At 42.8% G+C, this 17444-nt stretch overlaps 1 protein-coding gene across 7 annotated transcripts in view; it reads right to left on the bottom strand.

Moving 5' to 3' along the window:
• Positions 1–17444, bottom strand: part of LOC122775378 (unconventional myosin-IXAa-like) — a 120650-nt gene that overhangs the window by 85515 nt on the left and 17691 nt on the right. For all 7 annotated transcript variants that reach the window (XM_044035211.1, XM_044035214.1, XM_044035217.1 and 4 more), the window contains exon 2: positions 3747–4716. In XM_044035211.1, the coding sequence (XP_043891146.1) occupies positions 3747–4649 (903 nt within the window). In that variant the 5' untranslated portion in view covers positions 4650–4716. The remainder of the gene's footprint in view (positions 1–3746; positions 4717–17444) is intronic.

Raw genomic sequence — 17444 nt, 5'->3', positions numbered from 1 at the left:
AAGCATCTGATAATAGAAAATGTGCATAGCTGAATACACTCAGCTGGCTAACATTAAGCTAGCTGTACTGCTGAACTGCAGCATGCTGACGGCTTCTTTTAATTAGCAACAGCAGATGTTTTTGTTGAAACCAGAAACATGATGATGACCTAAAATAACCATTTACAGTTATGGATCAGCATTACAGGCACTTTAAAATCACCCTATAAGAGCAACGAGAGTGAACCAAAACTAAACTAAACAGTCAACCCGCATCCTACAATATAAAAACACTCAGATCCATGTAAGTACGGTGTCTTTTAACGCCGCAAAGGCCAAGCTTTCCATCATCAGACCTTCATTGGGGCAAAAACTGGGACATATTCTTTGATTGTTAGTGTCGAGAGTTTCTCAAAATACATTCCTCTCATAGAATATCACCTATATATACACATTTAAACAACAGATACCTGATCTTGTTGCTATGTCCACATGCACTTCATGTGCAATGCAGTGTGTGAGAATGGAAATGCTGGAACATAGTCCGAATACACAGGTTTATAAAGAGTTGCACTCTATATTTGCAAATGTTAAAAAAAAGCATATTTTCAGGCATTAGTTTAAACAGAGAAAGCATTTTTACACAGTGTAACAAAGGGAATCTGTCAGTTACTATCACACTGGGGAAAGCAACAAATTTGCAGGAATTCCAATACTTCTTCTCTGATGTATTTATAATCTATCTAAGCAGCCATGCCAACTTCATATTTTCAGCCTGACTCTGCCTCGGGGCAAACATTCAAACATCCACAAAGTCTAAATGCAGTGGTGGCAGCATCTGACAGAAGGGAACGGTTCTGTAATAGGCATTACAACTTGTGGAAACTAAAGTATTCGACTGGTTCAGCTCCGCAGCTTTGTGCCTTGGCAGAGAGTTGCTTCTCATAGAAACATGTGAAGCCCTGGGGCATTCACAGCAGCCTGTAATACATAGAATGTCTATTATCCAGCTGTTGTGCATGTAATGCAAACAGGGCATTAATGTGGATTTTGTGTTCAGCTGTCGAGGTGAGCTGGGGAAAACTACAGCTCACAGGAAAATAGTTCACGGTAGATGTTTAAGGCCGTTTTCACACAGTTCCTTGGATAGTCCGCTTCATTTGGGCAGGTGTGAAAGCTCATCGGAACATTGGTGCAGACCAAATAAGCAAACTCTGGCCTGCCTAAAAACATGGGTTTCGGTTTGTTTGCATGGAACCCTAGTGCAGTTTGCTTAAAGTGGGAAATGCACACGGACTATCCAGCGAACCAAAGAGAGGACGTGAGGATAGCTCGCTGCCTAGAGCAGTATGAGAATGGACCAAACCAAATGAAGGTGTGAAATTCCCCGCCAAATGAAGTCCCCCCAGGACTATCCTGGTGTGAATGCGCCCTAAATGTGCTGTTGGACGATGGATAGAAAACGATGGAGCTGGAACACTGTGAGGTAATGACTTCTTCAATTATTGCTGCATAAGCTGGAATAAGAATTGTTCGGTTTGTTGGACAATCCCTTCCCCCAGCTATTTGTCCATTTACTGTATTAGTATACATATTTTTGTAACTGGCAATTGTGGCTTCCAAAATTGGCCGTTCAATAAAAGTTTTGACGAATGCATGGACTGCACACCACATTTAGATTCACTGCAGAGGTTCAACTCTTATTTCTATCTATTTTTCAAATTAATGTGAAGCTACATGCAGAAGACAATAAAGTTAGCTTAGCACAAAGACTGGTAACAAATGGAAAGAGCAACCTTATCTCCGTTCAAAGAAAACAATATCCACCAACACGCAGCTCCAAAACCGCATCTCTTTATTGTTACCATGCTAATAAAGGAAAATTCAAGTACTCTGCCTACATCAAAAAACAGGAAATTGCCCTTTATCTGTCGTACTTTTTGTGTAGAATAAACAAACAAGATCTTAGATATTTCTATGAACTTTAAAAGGCACTGGTATGTGGATTATTAATTGATTAAGAACCCCTAACTTTTACTCTGTTTTACTCTCTCCTAGAAAATTTAAGACTGGCTGTATTATATAAGGTGGGAATGGTAAAAGTGTGTCAAGCTAGTCCATAAGCCGAGAGGCAACTACATGCATCAACACTGTCAATGTAGAAAATAGCCTGTAATGCATACACTGTATTCTGTGTTATATTGTGTCTCTCTTTGCCTGTTTGTCTCATTGAATCTGTTTGTTACACCTTGGTCAGACTAGTGACTGATGGAGAAGTGATCATACGGGACACACTCATGTCCCCACACACCACACAGAACCAAAGGACAATACCTAGTTCCTCAGAATGTAATGTTCCTCTGTCCTCTGTGCCACCTCAGACATCTGACAGGTTCTCAGTAATCACTGTCAAATCATCACCTGCAGAGAAGTGCGACTGGAAACAGACCATGTGTTGGTGCAGGCTCGACCGCAGCGATGTCCTGAAGCTACCAGTCAGAGATTCATATGGTATTGTAGAAAGCAGAAGTCCACCAACGCTTCGACGTTAACTTGTCTGGCATTTTAGAGACCAGAGACCATTTATTCCTTATGTAACAATAGTATAAACATTAAAGCAGCTGCAGTCGCAGGTTTCTTTCCCCGGAAGCGGCGAGAGGATCTTAAAGGTGATTCATGTTTTCCAGATGACACACCATATATCCAACTGTCCGTGCAACAGCCTCATTTGCACTGCACAGACACCCACACGGGACCCACATGGTGTCAACATGCACAGCTGCACGCTGACATGACATTCCCATACGTCCTGACAGGAAGCTGTGAACGGCAGGACAAAATGGCAGCCAGAAAACAACAAGTGTTCGTCAAGCAGTCGAGAGCATTGTGTCCTTGAATCTGACAAAGGTTAAATGGGTTAAACGACATTCCCAACCAATCTTCCTAATCCATTATTGATTTATAATCCAGGTCGGATTAGGCAGCATTCCATTATTTTTCCCCACATCAATGCAGATTTTGGACTCAGCAAAACCCTATTTCTGGGTCACATAGTATATAAGGTCATATGTGTTAAATCCAGCATTTGGACACATTTCCCATTTCAGAAGGACATTTCTATAATCCACTTCATGCCTAGTCTCATAAAATGACATTCCACTGGCAGAGAAATAACCTTCATCAGGCTTTTGTCGCTTCCTCTTTACAAACATCTGATTCACAACACATGAATCATATTCAGCTGGGGTTGAGCTTGTGTGCATGCAGCTATACCATATTAGACGACAAGAAACACATGACAACAATGACAATAAATGAAGGGGGTTGTAGCACTACAGCAAGTCTTCATCTAAAGAAGAACATCTCTGCTGCCAAACAGCTGCCTCAAACTGAACCCAGTCTCAGGGTTTACAAGATTAACTTTTGGCCATTTTCCAACAGATGCTCACAGGAACTAACTACACTCAGGAAATAAATCTGGAACTACAGTAAAACTACAGCTTAAAAGTTCTCTTCCTGCCCCATAATTGGGTATTCCTGTTTGCTTGACTGAGAAGTAGGAACTAAAAGGGTTCCTACAATGAAATACCACAAGTTCTAGCTCATCATGTGACCTGTTGGATTTCTCTTTCTTTCTATAACATTGAAAGGTCTCGGCCTTACTATGATAAATGCATTAAAATAATCTACGCCGTGATTTGATTTGAGATTCAGAGGCAATATTCTACCAGTGTTATTACTGGGAGTGTAATAGTGCAGTTTCTTACCTCCAACACTGGCCCGGCTCCCAGGATGATCTGCTCCACCCCACTGGCGAACCCCTTCTGACTGAGTGCAGTCAGGTGATGAATAAGGAAATTGGTGCTTTGGGTCTTCCCAGACCCACTTTCACCGGAAATTACAATGCACTGGTTTTTCCTTCGCTGTAGCATGGCATGATATGCCACATCAGCAACAGCATAAATATGAGGCTCCAGCTTCCCCAGTGCGTGGTTGTCGTACAGTTTGACATATTTAGGATTGTAGATTGGCAGGAACTGGAAAGGGTTAATCACAATAAGAATACTCCCAATGTAAGTGTAGATCTTCTCCTGGCGGAAGCGTGCACGAAGGCTTTCCAAAATAGCGCGTTCCGTTAGCTCGGGCAGAGCGCAGAGGTCGGACGGAGGGTTGCTCCCCGCAGGCTGGGGAAGGAAACCCCGCTCCACCATGCGGCGGCGCTCCTCTGTCACTCGCAGCCACATCTGCAAGCTGCCCCCATAATGAATAGATCCATCCAGGTTCTTCTCCCGCAGGAGGAAGCGGTAGTCGTCGCCGCTGCCCAGGCCGCTGCGATTCTCCAGAGCACTGCGAGGCCATAACATCATCCGCTGGACAGGGCAGTCGCCCGGGTTCAGGATCCATTCCTCCCCACCAAACTCCTTCACCTCAGCCAACACATAGCACTTTGTCCGTTCCAGATGCAGCCGGTCAATGAGGCATTCGATGGCTTCAGCAGCTGTGGTGTTCTTGCGGGCACCGACGGGGCAATAGATGGTGCCCTCAGCCAGGGAGCCCGGATAGACGCGCAGGGTGAATTCCTGGTCCTCCAGGCGCCGCCGCATGCTGCCAGTGGCGGTGGCCATGTTGGCGCTGCTGGCGTAGCCGCAGCTGCCATCTTGTAAGCTCATGGTGGCGCAGCAGGTCCCATCAGCACACCGCTCTCTGGGCCCGGAGGACAGACTCAGGACATCCCAACTACAGGAGGACACAGGTGAGAAAGGGGGGAAGACGGGAGCGGTTAAACATGATGGTGGCAAAGCAGCACAACAACAACAACAACAACAACAACAACAACAGTTCAAAGGAAAAATTCACTTCATGTCATCACAACAGGGACAGAAGAGTCAGGGCAATTTCACGGGTCCCATGACAGAGCACACAACTCAATGGGCTTTCTGTGTGTGATCGTTAAAAGCTAAGCACTGTCGCGATCACCACAAAAGAAGAGCATGAGACCAAATCAAATAGACAAGAAGTGATAGCTATTCAAAACAATGAGGAACAGTGGCAGCCTTTAGCTCCCTCCGCGCGTGTGTGTGTGTGTGTGTGCACTCATGTGATAATCCAAGGTCTCCAGCCGTGTGCCAAGATTAACAGCTGCCACCTCCCACACAAAAGTGGCTGTAATGAGAGTACAATGGTGTAATTCACCACTTCCCTGTTGATAGTGGACACAGCACTCCATTTTCCCTCCCTTTTTCTTTTTTGACTGACACACTCCGGCGAGTTCCACATACTTCAACGATTGAGATGTCGTTTGGGAGAAATACTGAATAAGACGATCATGAGACAGAAATCAAGCGGTGGAACATGGAGCCTAGGAATATCTGCAGGTGTATGATTATATATTTACTTAAATGATGTTTATGAACAGATTGTTTTTATGTTTATAATAACTCAGGGGGTAAGGTGATACAGGTAAGTTATAATTACATTTTCCATCTCATTATCTTGTTTTTTTTTATCATTTTTATCTGCTTTTTCAAATGTTTAAAATCAGTTTTCTATTCAGTTATATTTCTTTTTCACATTGGGAAATAGAGGCTCTGACCTTTGCACCAAGAATATAAGCATAGTGCAACGGTCAAAACACATAAAATGCAAAAACCCTGACAATGACTAACAATCGCAAACTAAAGAAATCTACTAAGTAACTGATCCATGCTTTTTTCTACCTGGCTTCACCTGTCTCATGCTGTCTCTTCCTCTTTCTTATTCATCTCTGAAAATGAACTGTCTTGTTACATTTCTCTTCCACTCGTGACGTTGCATTTTGTTTTTCATAGCGGTTTCCTAGGAACCAGAATGCAAGGGCAGGACATGACATCAAAAATAGGGACCATGACTTTCTTTCCCTATGTGGATAATGTCAGCACATGTGCACATGCTAAACAGAGACAAGGGAGAAAGAAGAGGATGAGCCAGTCAGCTGTCCTTCGAGCGTCCCAGACAGACCCTCCCGCTCCCTCCTGCTGTCTGAGTGATCCTGACGGCTGAAGGAGCACATCAGAGACAGAGAGAGCGAGAAAGAGGAGGAGACAGCTGGGTATCTGTATGAAACAAAGGCGTGAACTGTGCAGGATGAAAGACGGAGTAGAGGCATGAAAGACAGAGAGGAGAAACAGAGGCAGATCAGAGAAGACTCAACACTCCCTATACACCAGCACCACTGGAACACTAATGAGTTCCTCACATGAGTAAAAGGGCAGAGCGTCACGTCTCTTATGCAAAAACGTAAATGTAAATAGAGCTAGAATCCGCTCATACGTGCAGTCTAATTGTTTCCTTTTGGGTGTTTGTTTCACAAATAAAGAAGCAGAGTACATATTTAAAAAAAGTATAACACACAAAGAGCAAATTCTAATGTCGTAGTGGACGATTAGAGACGTTGACGCTACTTTCAGGCACGCACCGAACTCCAGAGAGTCTCTGGCAAATGTTGGGAGAGGCTGTGTGAACGCAAATATTCTCTGAGGTTAGCCATGGGAAGGTATGAGCATCTGATGATGTGATAGCCTTAAGCTTAAGGATCACAGTGTTATTATATTGTGATTACAGCTCTAAAAAGGCACCTCCTTCAGGCACCACCTGATCGAAAACACAGCTGACTGACGGCCTGTACCAACCTTGAGAGGGAGTGGTTGTGTTACTACTTGTGTTACTGCACATTGTTTTTGACAAGTCATTAAAAACACACCTCAAGTGCTCTATTAGAGAAAATTGTAGTGCTTTTTATATCTTGACTATTGACTCTCTTGGCGATCTACTTCGTATCTAATCCTCGCACAGGTCAAGAGCTGAGCAAGGTACCCAGCCTCCATTGCTCCCCGGGAACCGATAAGTGCTGCCCACTGCTCCTGTGTCCAGTATGTGTGTGTTCATGACTGGTGTGACAAAAAGGAAGCGTCTAATTCACGATAACTAAAGGGTGTGTGTGCAAATAAAACTAAATCCGTTATCAGCCTGCGCACGAGAAGCACCGCTGGAGACTCTCCTGCCCGCTCCCTGGTATAATCTTCAGTTAATATTGCAGTGAGCTCATGAGAGAACACAGCTGGATCCACAGCAAGTAAATGGGCGAGTGTTCTGCTTCCTGCATATTCAAGCCAAGGTCCAGCCCCTCATCTGGATCCAAAGAAGATCCTCCTGCTGTTGTGAAAGCATCCCACCCGACTATCTCCCACTGCGTTTATGATACTGTGAGCAGCCAACTCCAGCAAATGTCTCGATCCAGACCTCCATGCATTATTGGCACTGCTGGACAACACCTGACCATGTGTTCATGATCCACACACACAGCTGCTTCTTTTTTCTTTTTTTCAATCTGAATTAAGAACTCAGCAGTTATAAGCCTCCGGCTGAGCTGCCTTCATCGGTTATCTGACCTCGGCCGTGAGTCCAGCTCAATGAGGTGGAAGATAGGACTCTCTGACATTTGTCTTCAAGCCCTCACGGTCAGAAGACAAGCGAATGCCGCGATGACAAGGAGTGACAGACACAGACACACTAACATGGGACACGCCTACAGACAAATGTGAGAAAATACACTTACTGCAGCAGCTTTTTTCAATGAAAAAGCTCTGCAGCTGCACTAATTCAGAATTCATTGCTATTAAAAGGTATAAGTCACTCTGCTGCACAAATAATAAATAACATTCACTATGATGAGAGAACCAAAAAAAAAAGGATATTGCAGATTACTAGTTTAAACGACAGCAGAGTAGGTGAAATCCCTACTTTGGGATATGACCCTTTCCCCCAAAATTGATATACGGCAATATTAATTCTTCCCAGGCTGCTTTGTTGCCTAGAAACCTACAACCCCACGCTGAACTGACACCACCCTTGTAAACTCTTCTGAGAGGAGCAGAGGATCGAGCAGTGTGGAGAAAATGAACCGAGAGGCTTTGGGAACCAGCAAAGCTGAGAAGCCTCAGGAGGAGATGGGAGGTTGTGTTTAATCCTTCAGGCGACGAGGAGTGGGAACTGATGGATAGTCCTCAGAGGTCAAAGCTCAGAGAGAGGAGTCAAGGTTAAATACCAGCTCTGAGGCTCTGACAAATCACATGAGGTGGTGCTGACTAAGGTTGTACTGATGCAACTTTTTCACTTCCGATACGATATTGCAGCCTTAAGTATTGGCCGATACGATATCAGCACGAATCATACATACTTTAATTACTTATTTTGTAGTGTGGAATATTAGAATATGCTTGATCAAGTGATATTACTTAAACAGAGAACAATAGTCAGCAACAGTAGGCATGAGAAAAACTGACCCACTTATTATTAACCAATGGGTTCCATCAATTTTAACCTTCAACATAAGAATATTCGATTTTTTGCAGAGCTTTTCAGTGAATTTCTGCATCCACAGATAAAAGGGACAAAGACATCTCGGGTACCTCATAGTAAGTCATGAGTGAATGGGTGTTAAAGCGCAAAGAAATCATTTAAATCACTCTATGGTGCATTATTAAACCATATCACCCCTAAAACTCCTGAACAGAAGACTGGAGAGAAAGAGTTTTCAGTCTCTTAGTTGCAGCTCTACGCCATAATTCTTTAATGCTGTCTGTTTGGCATTTACAGAGTTTTTCAATGATGATGATGGATGAACCTGTGATACAAGTCTGACACAAAGACAAATTAGATTAAAGATAATAAAGAAGGAGGTGGTGACGTGACAGAGCCTAAATGTCTTCTGCCCTCGTGTTTTGACATGGCTGAATGTGAAGCGCTGACAACACGTGGAGATAAGGCCGCGGACAGACAGAAGTGGAGGAATGAGCGAGAGCTCTGAAATGAGGAGAAGCTGAAAGAGTAGAGGATGTCTTATGGACAGTGTGCCCGTCATGTGACTGGTGGGCGGGTTCAGCTCTGGGTCAGGACCACTGAGAGCCGGTCTTCTTCAGAGAGTGTGGTTGTTTTACTGTAAATGTTGATGGACATTTGTTAAACTCACTAAAGATCCGGCTCTGGGACAATGAGTTGCAGGAATTGTCTAATATCAGAGAGCTTCAGTTTCAAAGTGCCTCTGGTTGCTCTCAGGTATTGGCAAATTAATTACCCACCATAACTTCCCAGAAAACAACCCTGTGGCCTGATCCACAATGTCTCCTCTGTGGTCACGTGTGTCCATTAACTGCGGTGTTTTTTCTTTCTTTCTTTGTTGCATTATTGAGTGCATTCCCTTGTTTTAATGTTCAGATAAAAGCATGAAATATGACCAGTGTTGTTCTTTTGCTGAGTTCAGACTCATAACTCCTCCTCCTTTAACAGCATTAACTACACATAACAATATTTTGCACACTCCCATATCAGCACATTCTGTACAGAGTTTAACTGCTACCCATGTTCTTATTTGTCACATGCTGCGCTGTTTAATAATAAGGAGTATTGTACTTACATTTCATGCATTATATAGACTGTTTATTGCTCTGTTTATAGGAGGCATGGGTATTATTTTTCTATGGGATATATATATCCCTGCCTTTTGCTTTGTTATTCTATTGTAATTTTTCTATTTTCTATAATATTTGGTACTTTCTTTCTTCTAACTGTACATGTATAAGTATTCTGATTCTGATCATGACTTTAACAGTGATGACAGATAACAGTGATCCAAAACGAGATCCTGATATTAATTATACAATGATATTGTACACTTAAAATTAAAAAATGAAGTATAATATATAAAAATTTCACCAAATTTTTACACACTGGATATTTATAGAACACTTTTCTATATGCAGTGCTGTTTTCTACATGAACATTCACACAGCCATTTGGGGCTCAGAATTTGGCCCTGAGATGCTTCTGCATGTAATCTAGTGAAGCTGGGGATCAAACCACTGACATTCTGGTTAGCAGACAACCCACTGATCCTCCTGCACCACACGCCTCACCGTTTTCACATACTATTAAAAGTATAGATCGCCAGATTGGACAAACTATTGTGCATCACTTATAGGCAATGACGTGGCTATATAGTCAACATATATATACTTTAATTCATTTTCACCACCTCTTCTTTAAAGTCTCAACACTTTCAGCATTTATATCCCAAAGTTTTGTCTTAAACAAACATCTTCTGCTTTTTTCCAGTGTAAAGTCTAAAGACTATGGAAAAACCTGATGTACGCAACTATAAGAGACCTCCAGTGATTCAATGCTTACTGTTTATCATTGCTTTTGTGGGACATATTTGTTTGTGTTTTATTTCATAGTTCAAGAATAAAATATGTTCTTATTTAGAGTATTATATGTTTTTTTATGGACTGTTGTGTTGAATGTTGGACTTGGCACGGCACACTCTCAAGCAGCTTTCCTTGTAATGGCAGCAATAACTTAAGTTCAATTTTGTTTTTTGGCCAAAAACTGTTCCCGTTCCAGATGTTGACTCACCACTGGCCCAGGAGCCATGACCAAACATTACAACTTGTTTTACCAACTTCTTCAGATGCTGAAGAAACACAAACAGGATCAATTGCATTTGTCCCTCGCGTTGTTCCTGAGTTTAGCGTCTGTGGTTCCTGAAAAAATCGAGATGTGATCTTTAATAAAAAAAGATTTTCGGTTTAACTTGGACTCAGATCTTGTGACTCATGAACATCTCATTTATCTCAGCTGTTCAAAGGCACCACAGCTGTTTCTTTTCAAGGACCTTGGTAGGTCTCTCATCTTTGATGCCGCTACATCTCCAGATCTTTATTTGGTACAGAAACGGAATAAAAGCTGATAGTGTTCCTGAGGCAGCTGTGCAGCAAACATGCAGTAAATTACTGTGCTTCTAAAAAAACAACAACCCATAATACATTAGAGGAGAGAGAAGGAGCTTTTAAGATCATATAAAAACACAGAAATCTGTCTGGGCCCGGCACACATCCAAAGATTTTAAATGCAGATGAGAGGCTGGTCTTACAGGTCTTCAGAGTCTGGCTGGTAAACAGCAACACCCCCTCCTCTCCCACAGTCACTTCTCACCAGTACAAGAGCAATAAACACCAAACCTCAGCATTCCTGCGCACGGCTCCACACACTCAACCACACATACATTCACTCCACGTCTTTCAGCACAGGCGTGTGTTTCCCTTTTCATGCCGAACTTGAGGCTTGCGCTGAACTTTAATCAAACCCGGGGTTTGCGTAGAATGAGGAGAACGGGAGACTGACAGGGGGGTTCATTTAACTGTCGGCAGGTTCAACCCTCATCTCGGCCTGTGGCTTCTGTTGCTGTTCTGCGGGGACAGTAAACACCAACTTACACTCGCCAAACGCACTCTGTGTTCTCACACCTCACCATCGGCCTCGGACTTCAGACGTGCGAGTCAGCTGCACAAATGGAAGCGTCTACACAGTAACTTCAATAGTCCTGTATTTGTCATAGTAAATATTATATATTTCATCTTCAGTCCTCTTTTTCATTTTTGCTTGGCTACAGTTTCTTTATCTAAACCTGACATTTTTTAAAGGTCAGAAAATATCCGCAAACACAAAGTTGCATCATATCCGAGACTAAAATGTGTGTGAAGGACATAAACCAGTGACATTTTTTCCCTTTTCCTCAACGTCTTCCACCTGACACAAGCAAAGATGTACCAACAACAACAACAGACCAGATGTGCACATCTGCTCTGTAGGAACTGAGAGCATCTTGTGTCATTTTTCCTTCCACATGCACAATAGATCACATCATATTTGCGGCGTTATCAACAACTGTATCATTAGCTGTCCCAGATGAGTTTGGACGACTGCCTGAGCATTTTTAGCTCTTAAGACGTGGCGTAAAGAAAAGAAATGAAGATATTAGAATTCCTACGTCAGTGTGGATATGAAAAATTAAACAATCTGGGTAGAAATGACGCACAGACACAAACAACACATCCCGACTCATGTCCTCAAGTATGTGGCAGTCACTCATGACAGGATGGTCATTAAAAATTATACATTTCAATATGATATTATAGATTTATCTTTCAGTTTAACATTAGAAAAGTTCCTGTTTTGACTTTCACTCACTGGGGGAAGCTCAGCTCTCTTTTGGGGAGCGAACACACAAGTTAACTGTCTGTGTGAGCGTTAGTGAACAAGTGAAAATGTGTTCAGGCAAACGTTCACTGGAAAGTTAATGGTTTAAATTGAAAAAATGTATACTGTGTCATAATAAATGCCTTGTGTGTGTGTGTGTGGGGGGGGGGGTGTGTATCCCTGAATTCCAGAAGAACTGAGGCCACACACACACACACACACACACACACACAGAAAATGAGTCTGAAAACATAACAGAGTCACACAGCAGCACACTGAGGTCCACCCGTGAATTAGAAACAGAAAACAAATACTGTATACGTGCACAAGTTGCCCCTTCTGAATTGACATACTGTGCAAGCAATGTGTTTCCATCGTGTGTGAGTGGAGAGGAGAGGAGAGGAGAGGAGAGGAGAGGGTGCATTCTTCCTTCACAACACACATGCGCAGTATTGGCATTTAGAGCAGGCACCTATCTGTGTGTGTGTGTGTGTGTGTGTGTGTGTGTGTGTGTGTGTGTGTGTGTGTGTGTGTGTGTGTGTGTGTGCGTGTGTGTGTGTAGGCATGTGTGTGTGAATCCTGTACGTGTCTGTGCAGGTCAAAGTGATATCATCCCCAAATGGGAACTGAAGAGCAGGAGAGAAGTGGTGTTACATCTTTAACAGGCCACACACACACACACACACACACACACACACACACACAGTACATTGCTGTCACTGCCGGGAGCTGTATTGATTGAAGATTCCCTCCTTGCTACAATCTGTCGTCATCTGAGCATCTGTTGCTATGGTTACATGTTGATTGGAGTAAATTTGTGGCATATGCCATCTTGAATCCTCTTTAAGTGATATTATTATTGGGTCATCTTACATTGTCTCGAGTCAAGGATCTTAATGGAAAAAGCTTTTTTTTTTTTTTACCCCTTTGAGTTTAACAAGGTTACATTTTTTTATTTCCCAAAACACTCCCTTCTGTCTCCGTCTCCTTTTGATATGATTATTTTTTGAGCTAAAAAGGCAGCTGTAGATCGAGCAGTAGCCCAAAAAATGAATTAGTCTGCATTAGAACATACAATCGTAATCTCAGATAAATCACACTGACGCCAAACAATCACCAAATGAGGAAGAAGATGAAAACTATATAAACCTGTATATGTGTTTGTAATATGGCATTTTTAATCACGTTAATATGTCATCTTGTATATATTATCTTGAATTAGCCGTAGTTAGTGGTAAACTCTGTTTTCAGAGTAGAGAAGAACACTTTAAATGCCCACACTTCCTGCTCATCAACAACAGACCCAGCGATAACTTATCAATAACCCATCAAACACAAACACACAACCACTGATTACAGAATGGTGAAAGTGAATAAAAAAAACTCCAGCACAAACATTTGGTAAAGAGGTAAAAACATTTGTGGATGGAGCAAACCAAAGCCCAGGAGACACAGATAACTCTCTATAAGTGATGAGCAGTGAGTCGTTATTGATCCCAGCCTGTGAGCAGACACAAAATGTCAACCTCCCTGCAGGATGGAGGGGCGTGTCCTGCAGGCCTTCTGCCTGATGTTCAGTCTGACCAACAGAGACTTCTGCAGTGTGTGTCTCCACTGTGTCATTTCACACAGTCATCACTCAAACATCACGTCAGAGAAAATGTGTGTTCTGTCTACATGGAGTTACTGATTAAGACAATGGCAGGATGCAAACAACATGGTTCACCTAAGTGGTGTACAACAATAAAGCAAACATTTAAAAACACAAACAGAGCACACACACCAAAACAAGTGAGAGGTAGGTCACACACGGTCAGACTCACACACAGTCCAATGCCAAAGAGAAAAGATAAGAGATAAGATAAGACAGACTTCAAAAACAGGAAGTGATGAGGCTTGTGAAGTGGCAAACCATTTCGCAATATGGGAGCTGCTACTGTGAAGTCTTCACTGGTCACCGTAAAAAAACTTCAGCCTCGAGTTAAGCGCGACATTCGCTGAGAAAAGCCTTTGACTTGATGTATTGTCATTCAAATTCATTATCACAGCAGATTAAAAGATTGACATTAACAAAAAGTGGCTTTATAAAGTCAGATGCAGATGCAGCCACTTAAAATGTGCTGTGTTCTTTTGTCAGGCACCCTGTTGTGGACTGGGAGCCAGTGGAGGGAAGCCAGAATGGGAGACTTTCTAAATCTAGCTGCATTATTATTTTAACCATCTTTAACCATTAAGATGGTTCAATTTCCAGGGAGCTTATACCAAACACCTCCTGCTCCTGTCTCGCAGTTGTCACGTAGACTAAACGTAAACGCGACTGATTGAATGATCCTCCCCAACAATCTGAACAAGGCCAATAGAAACAGCCCTAAATGTGTTTGCATTAAAGCGACTTTGCAGAGGATTTCTGCAGAAGAAGAAGAAGGAGAAGAAGAAGAGAGGATCTGCCCACAGCTTTGGCTCCAAGGTACAGTCAGCTTAGCACCATCCAGCAGAGTTATTGCTGAGGTACTACTGAACACCACAGAACTGTGGAAAATGAAACTGTAGAACTTAATAAGGCAGACAGAAACAACAGACAAGATTCAAGACACACAGGCTTCAGCTTAAGTGAGGAAACCTGCGTCTGAAATGTCAACATAGCGACCACAGAGGTACAATCATTTGTGCCTGTATCTGCTCTACAGATACCCAAAATGAACAGTCCTACTTTCCAAACAATGCTACAAAACCCCATCCACCTCACCAAGGTCACAGAGTCACTCATGCTTCCCTCATCCTCATTGATCCTCCTGTTTCCACCCCTTTTTCACGCTGGCCCCACAGTTCTGTGCCGAGACTTGTGTCTGTTGGACGCCAATCGATATTGGCCTCACTGTTTTGCGCATTAGACGTCCACATTTTTCATTTTCAAACAATCAATGCTCAGATAAACGCCGGTCTTTATTCCTGTTGCAGAGCTAAAGAGCTCTAGATGTCAAGGAGACTGATATCAGTGTGAGAATAGCGGCTGAAATTAGAGACACAAATGACTTTTCATACGGTAGTACTCACTCTAAACTGCCTTGTTTATGATCGTCTATAAAAGGTCCAACATGTAAATTGTCAGAGTGTCTTAAATGACTACAAAGGGTGCAATTCTTTTTTAACCTCTAATTTGAAACAGCTTTTTTTCTTTCTACTCCTATATTTCCCAGTTTTATACAGAGTCTGGGTATAATACTTAACAGCTACAGTGCCATATGCATCACTTTTGTACTGCAATGAATGGAGGAGTACGGGGCATCAAAGCAGTGACAATCTGGCACCAATAGTGGCAACAATGTCGGCCTATGGAAAACCAAACGTGTCACGACACATGTGCATGTGTTGGTTTGGAAAACGGGGTCACTCATGTCTTTCAGTAAGGATGCAAAATGTGGCTCCTCGGCGTACAGGACGTGAACCTTAGGCCGTTTCCCTCCAGCAGGCCTGTCATTTCAGCTTCACGTCCACATACCATGCCTTAGACGTGGGGGGGTGGGACAAATCAGGTCAGCCCTTAATGCAGTGCTTCCCAACCCTGGTCCTCAGGGAACACTGCCCTGCATGTTTACATGTTGCCCTGCTCTAACACACCTGATCCAGATGAACAGCTCGTTATCGGGCTTCTGCAGAGCTTGGTGACGAGCGAGCTGACCATTTGAATCATCTAAAACATGGAGGGCGGTGTTCCCAGAGGGTTGGGAAACACTGCCTTCATGCATGCACTGGTGTGTGTGTGTGTTTATGTGTTTGATTGAAAGTGCATGTGTTTGAGTTTTTTTGTTTTTTTGGTTTTTTTTTTCATGAACGTGGTTTGCAATATTTGTGGGTGGAGCCAAAATGGCTTTAAGATGAAGGGCATTAGAACTGAAATGGCCTGAAACCAAAAAATGCAAAGCAAAACAAGGGTGCCACATGAAATCCCAGCGCCATGTCTTTCAAACAATAGAAGGCAGATGACGATCACCAGAGGGGGGTTGTTGGATCGCATGTCTGTGGCAAAAATGTTGCTCACTGCTTTTGACAGTGGCTCTTGAAGTCTCAACAGATTTACTGGAATCTGAAGTGACATGCTGTCTGCCGGGGCTCAAGTTCATTTCCTCCGACTGTTATTATCTTCATTGCTTTAACCTTTAAAAGGAAAAGACGAGCTTTAGTCTTCTTTAGAAGTTCTCCTTAGCCAGCCTCAGACTAAAGCAGCCACATGTGCAGGTTTTTGTGCACCCACATATTTTGAATGTGCTGTTGAGGTCATTAAAGCGGTGGCTCTGTGGAACCTTCCATGTTTTGTGTGAAGGGTGATTTTGTTGATACAGACAAAGCGTCTTTCAGAAATCAAAAGCGCAGTCACTGTATTGTTTTAGAATCAACTAAAACAAGTCTTATCTGTATCACACTTGTGGCCTTTACAGTTATTCCTTATACTATTGAATAAAATGTGAAGAAGGCAGGATGGACGTCACTGTGGTGCTGACAGAGCAGTGGAACCATCCGAGTGATGGGAAGAGGAACCGTCATGTCCCCCACGATCGGCAAAGACAAACAGAGGAAGAGCAAACATGGAGGTCTGAGATCTCCAAGGTTGACCACACACACACACACACACACACACAGACACAGACAGCCAGTCACTGACTTCAATTACAAACATCTGGAGCATTTACAACACAAATTGGTTATAAATAGTTTTACAGAGCAGAGTGGGAGGAGAGAGGTGTGGATAAGGGCTGGGATTACTGTTTACTATCACAGAGAAAACTAATATTTACAGGTGAATTAAAGTTGGTGACCCATGTCAAATGTCTGTCTGGGCCTTAATCCAACCTGAGGCAGAGTTCATGTTTTGAAAGGGGGGGTAACGCAAAAATCTGAGATCACTGGAAAAATAGAAGAAGAATTTGCCCCCGACCAGATGTCTGATCTCTCACAAAGTGTGTTTACAGGCTTGTGACGCTTCACTCAAAAGGTGAAGAAGATCCCAGCGTTGTCCTCTGACTCTTTTAACAAGAGCAGGTCCTGTAGCACCTTTTTAAAAATGTAAACACATAAAAAAAAGATTACATATTTCATTAAGGAGAGGGTGATTACTCTCCGTTAAGTTGAAGTACAATTTCTGAGAAAGGTTTGTCTGACATTTTGATTTGTCCTCTGAGGAAAAGCCTGTATTGTTTGCTTCAGCCTCACCTATTGTGTGCACCAGACTGTGTTTCAGCTAAGTCAAGCAGCTTGGACTCAATAACAATACAAGGGGCTTTGCCTCGGTTTGTTGGCAGTCGCTCACATCATCTCCCTCCCCGATTTTTCCACTCTCTCACTGTCGTAAGATGTTAATTTAATTTCTCAGTTCTGACTGAACCACACACCATTGA

The sequence above is a fragment of the Solea senegalensis genome, linkage group LG10, assembly GCF_019176455.1.
Source record: "Solea senegalensis isolate Sse05_10M linkage group LG10, IFAPA_SoseM_1, whole genome shotgun sequence".
NCBI lineage: Eukaryota > Metazoa > Chordata > Actinopteri > Pleuronectiformes > Soleidae > Solea > Solea senegalensis.
The sequence above is the reverse complement of the archived record's forward strand: the minus strand, read 5'-3'. Positions and strand labels throughout refer to the sequence as shown.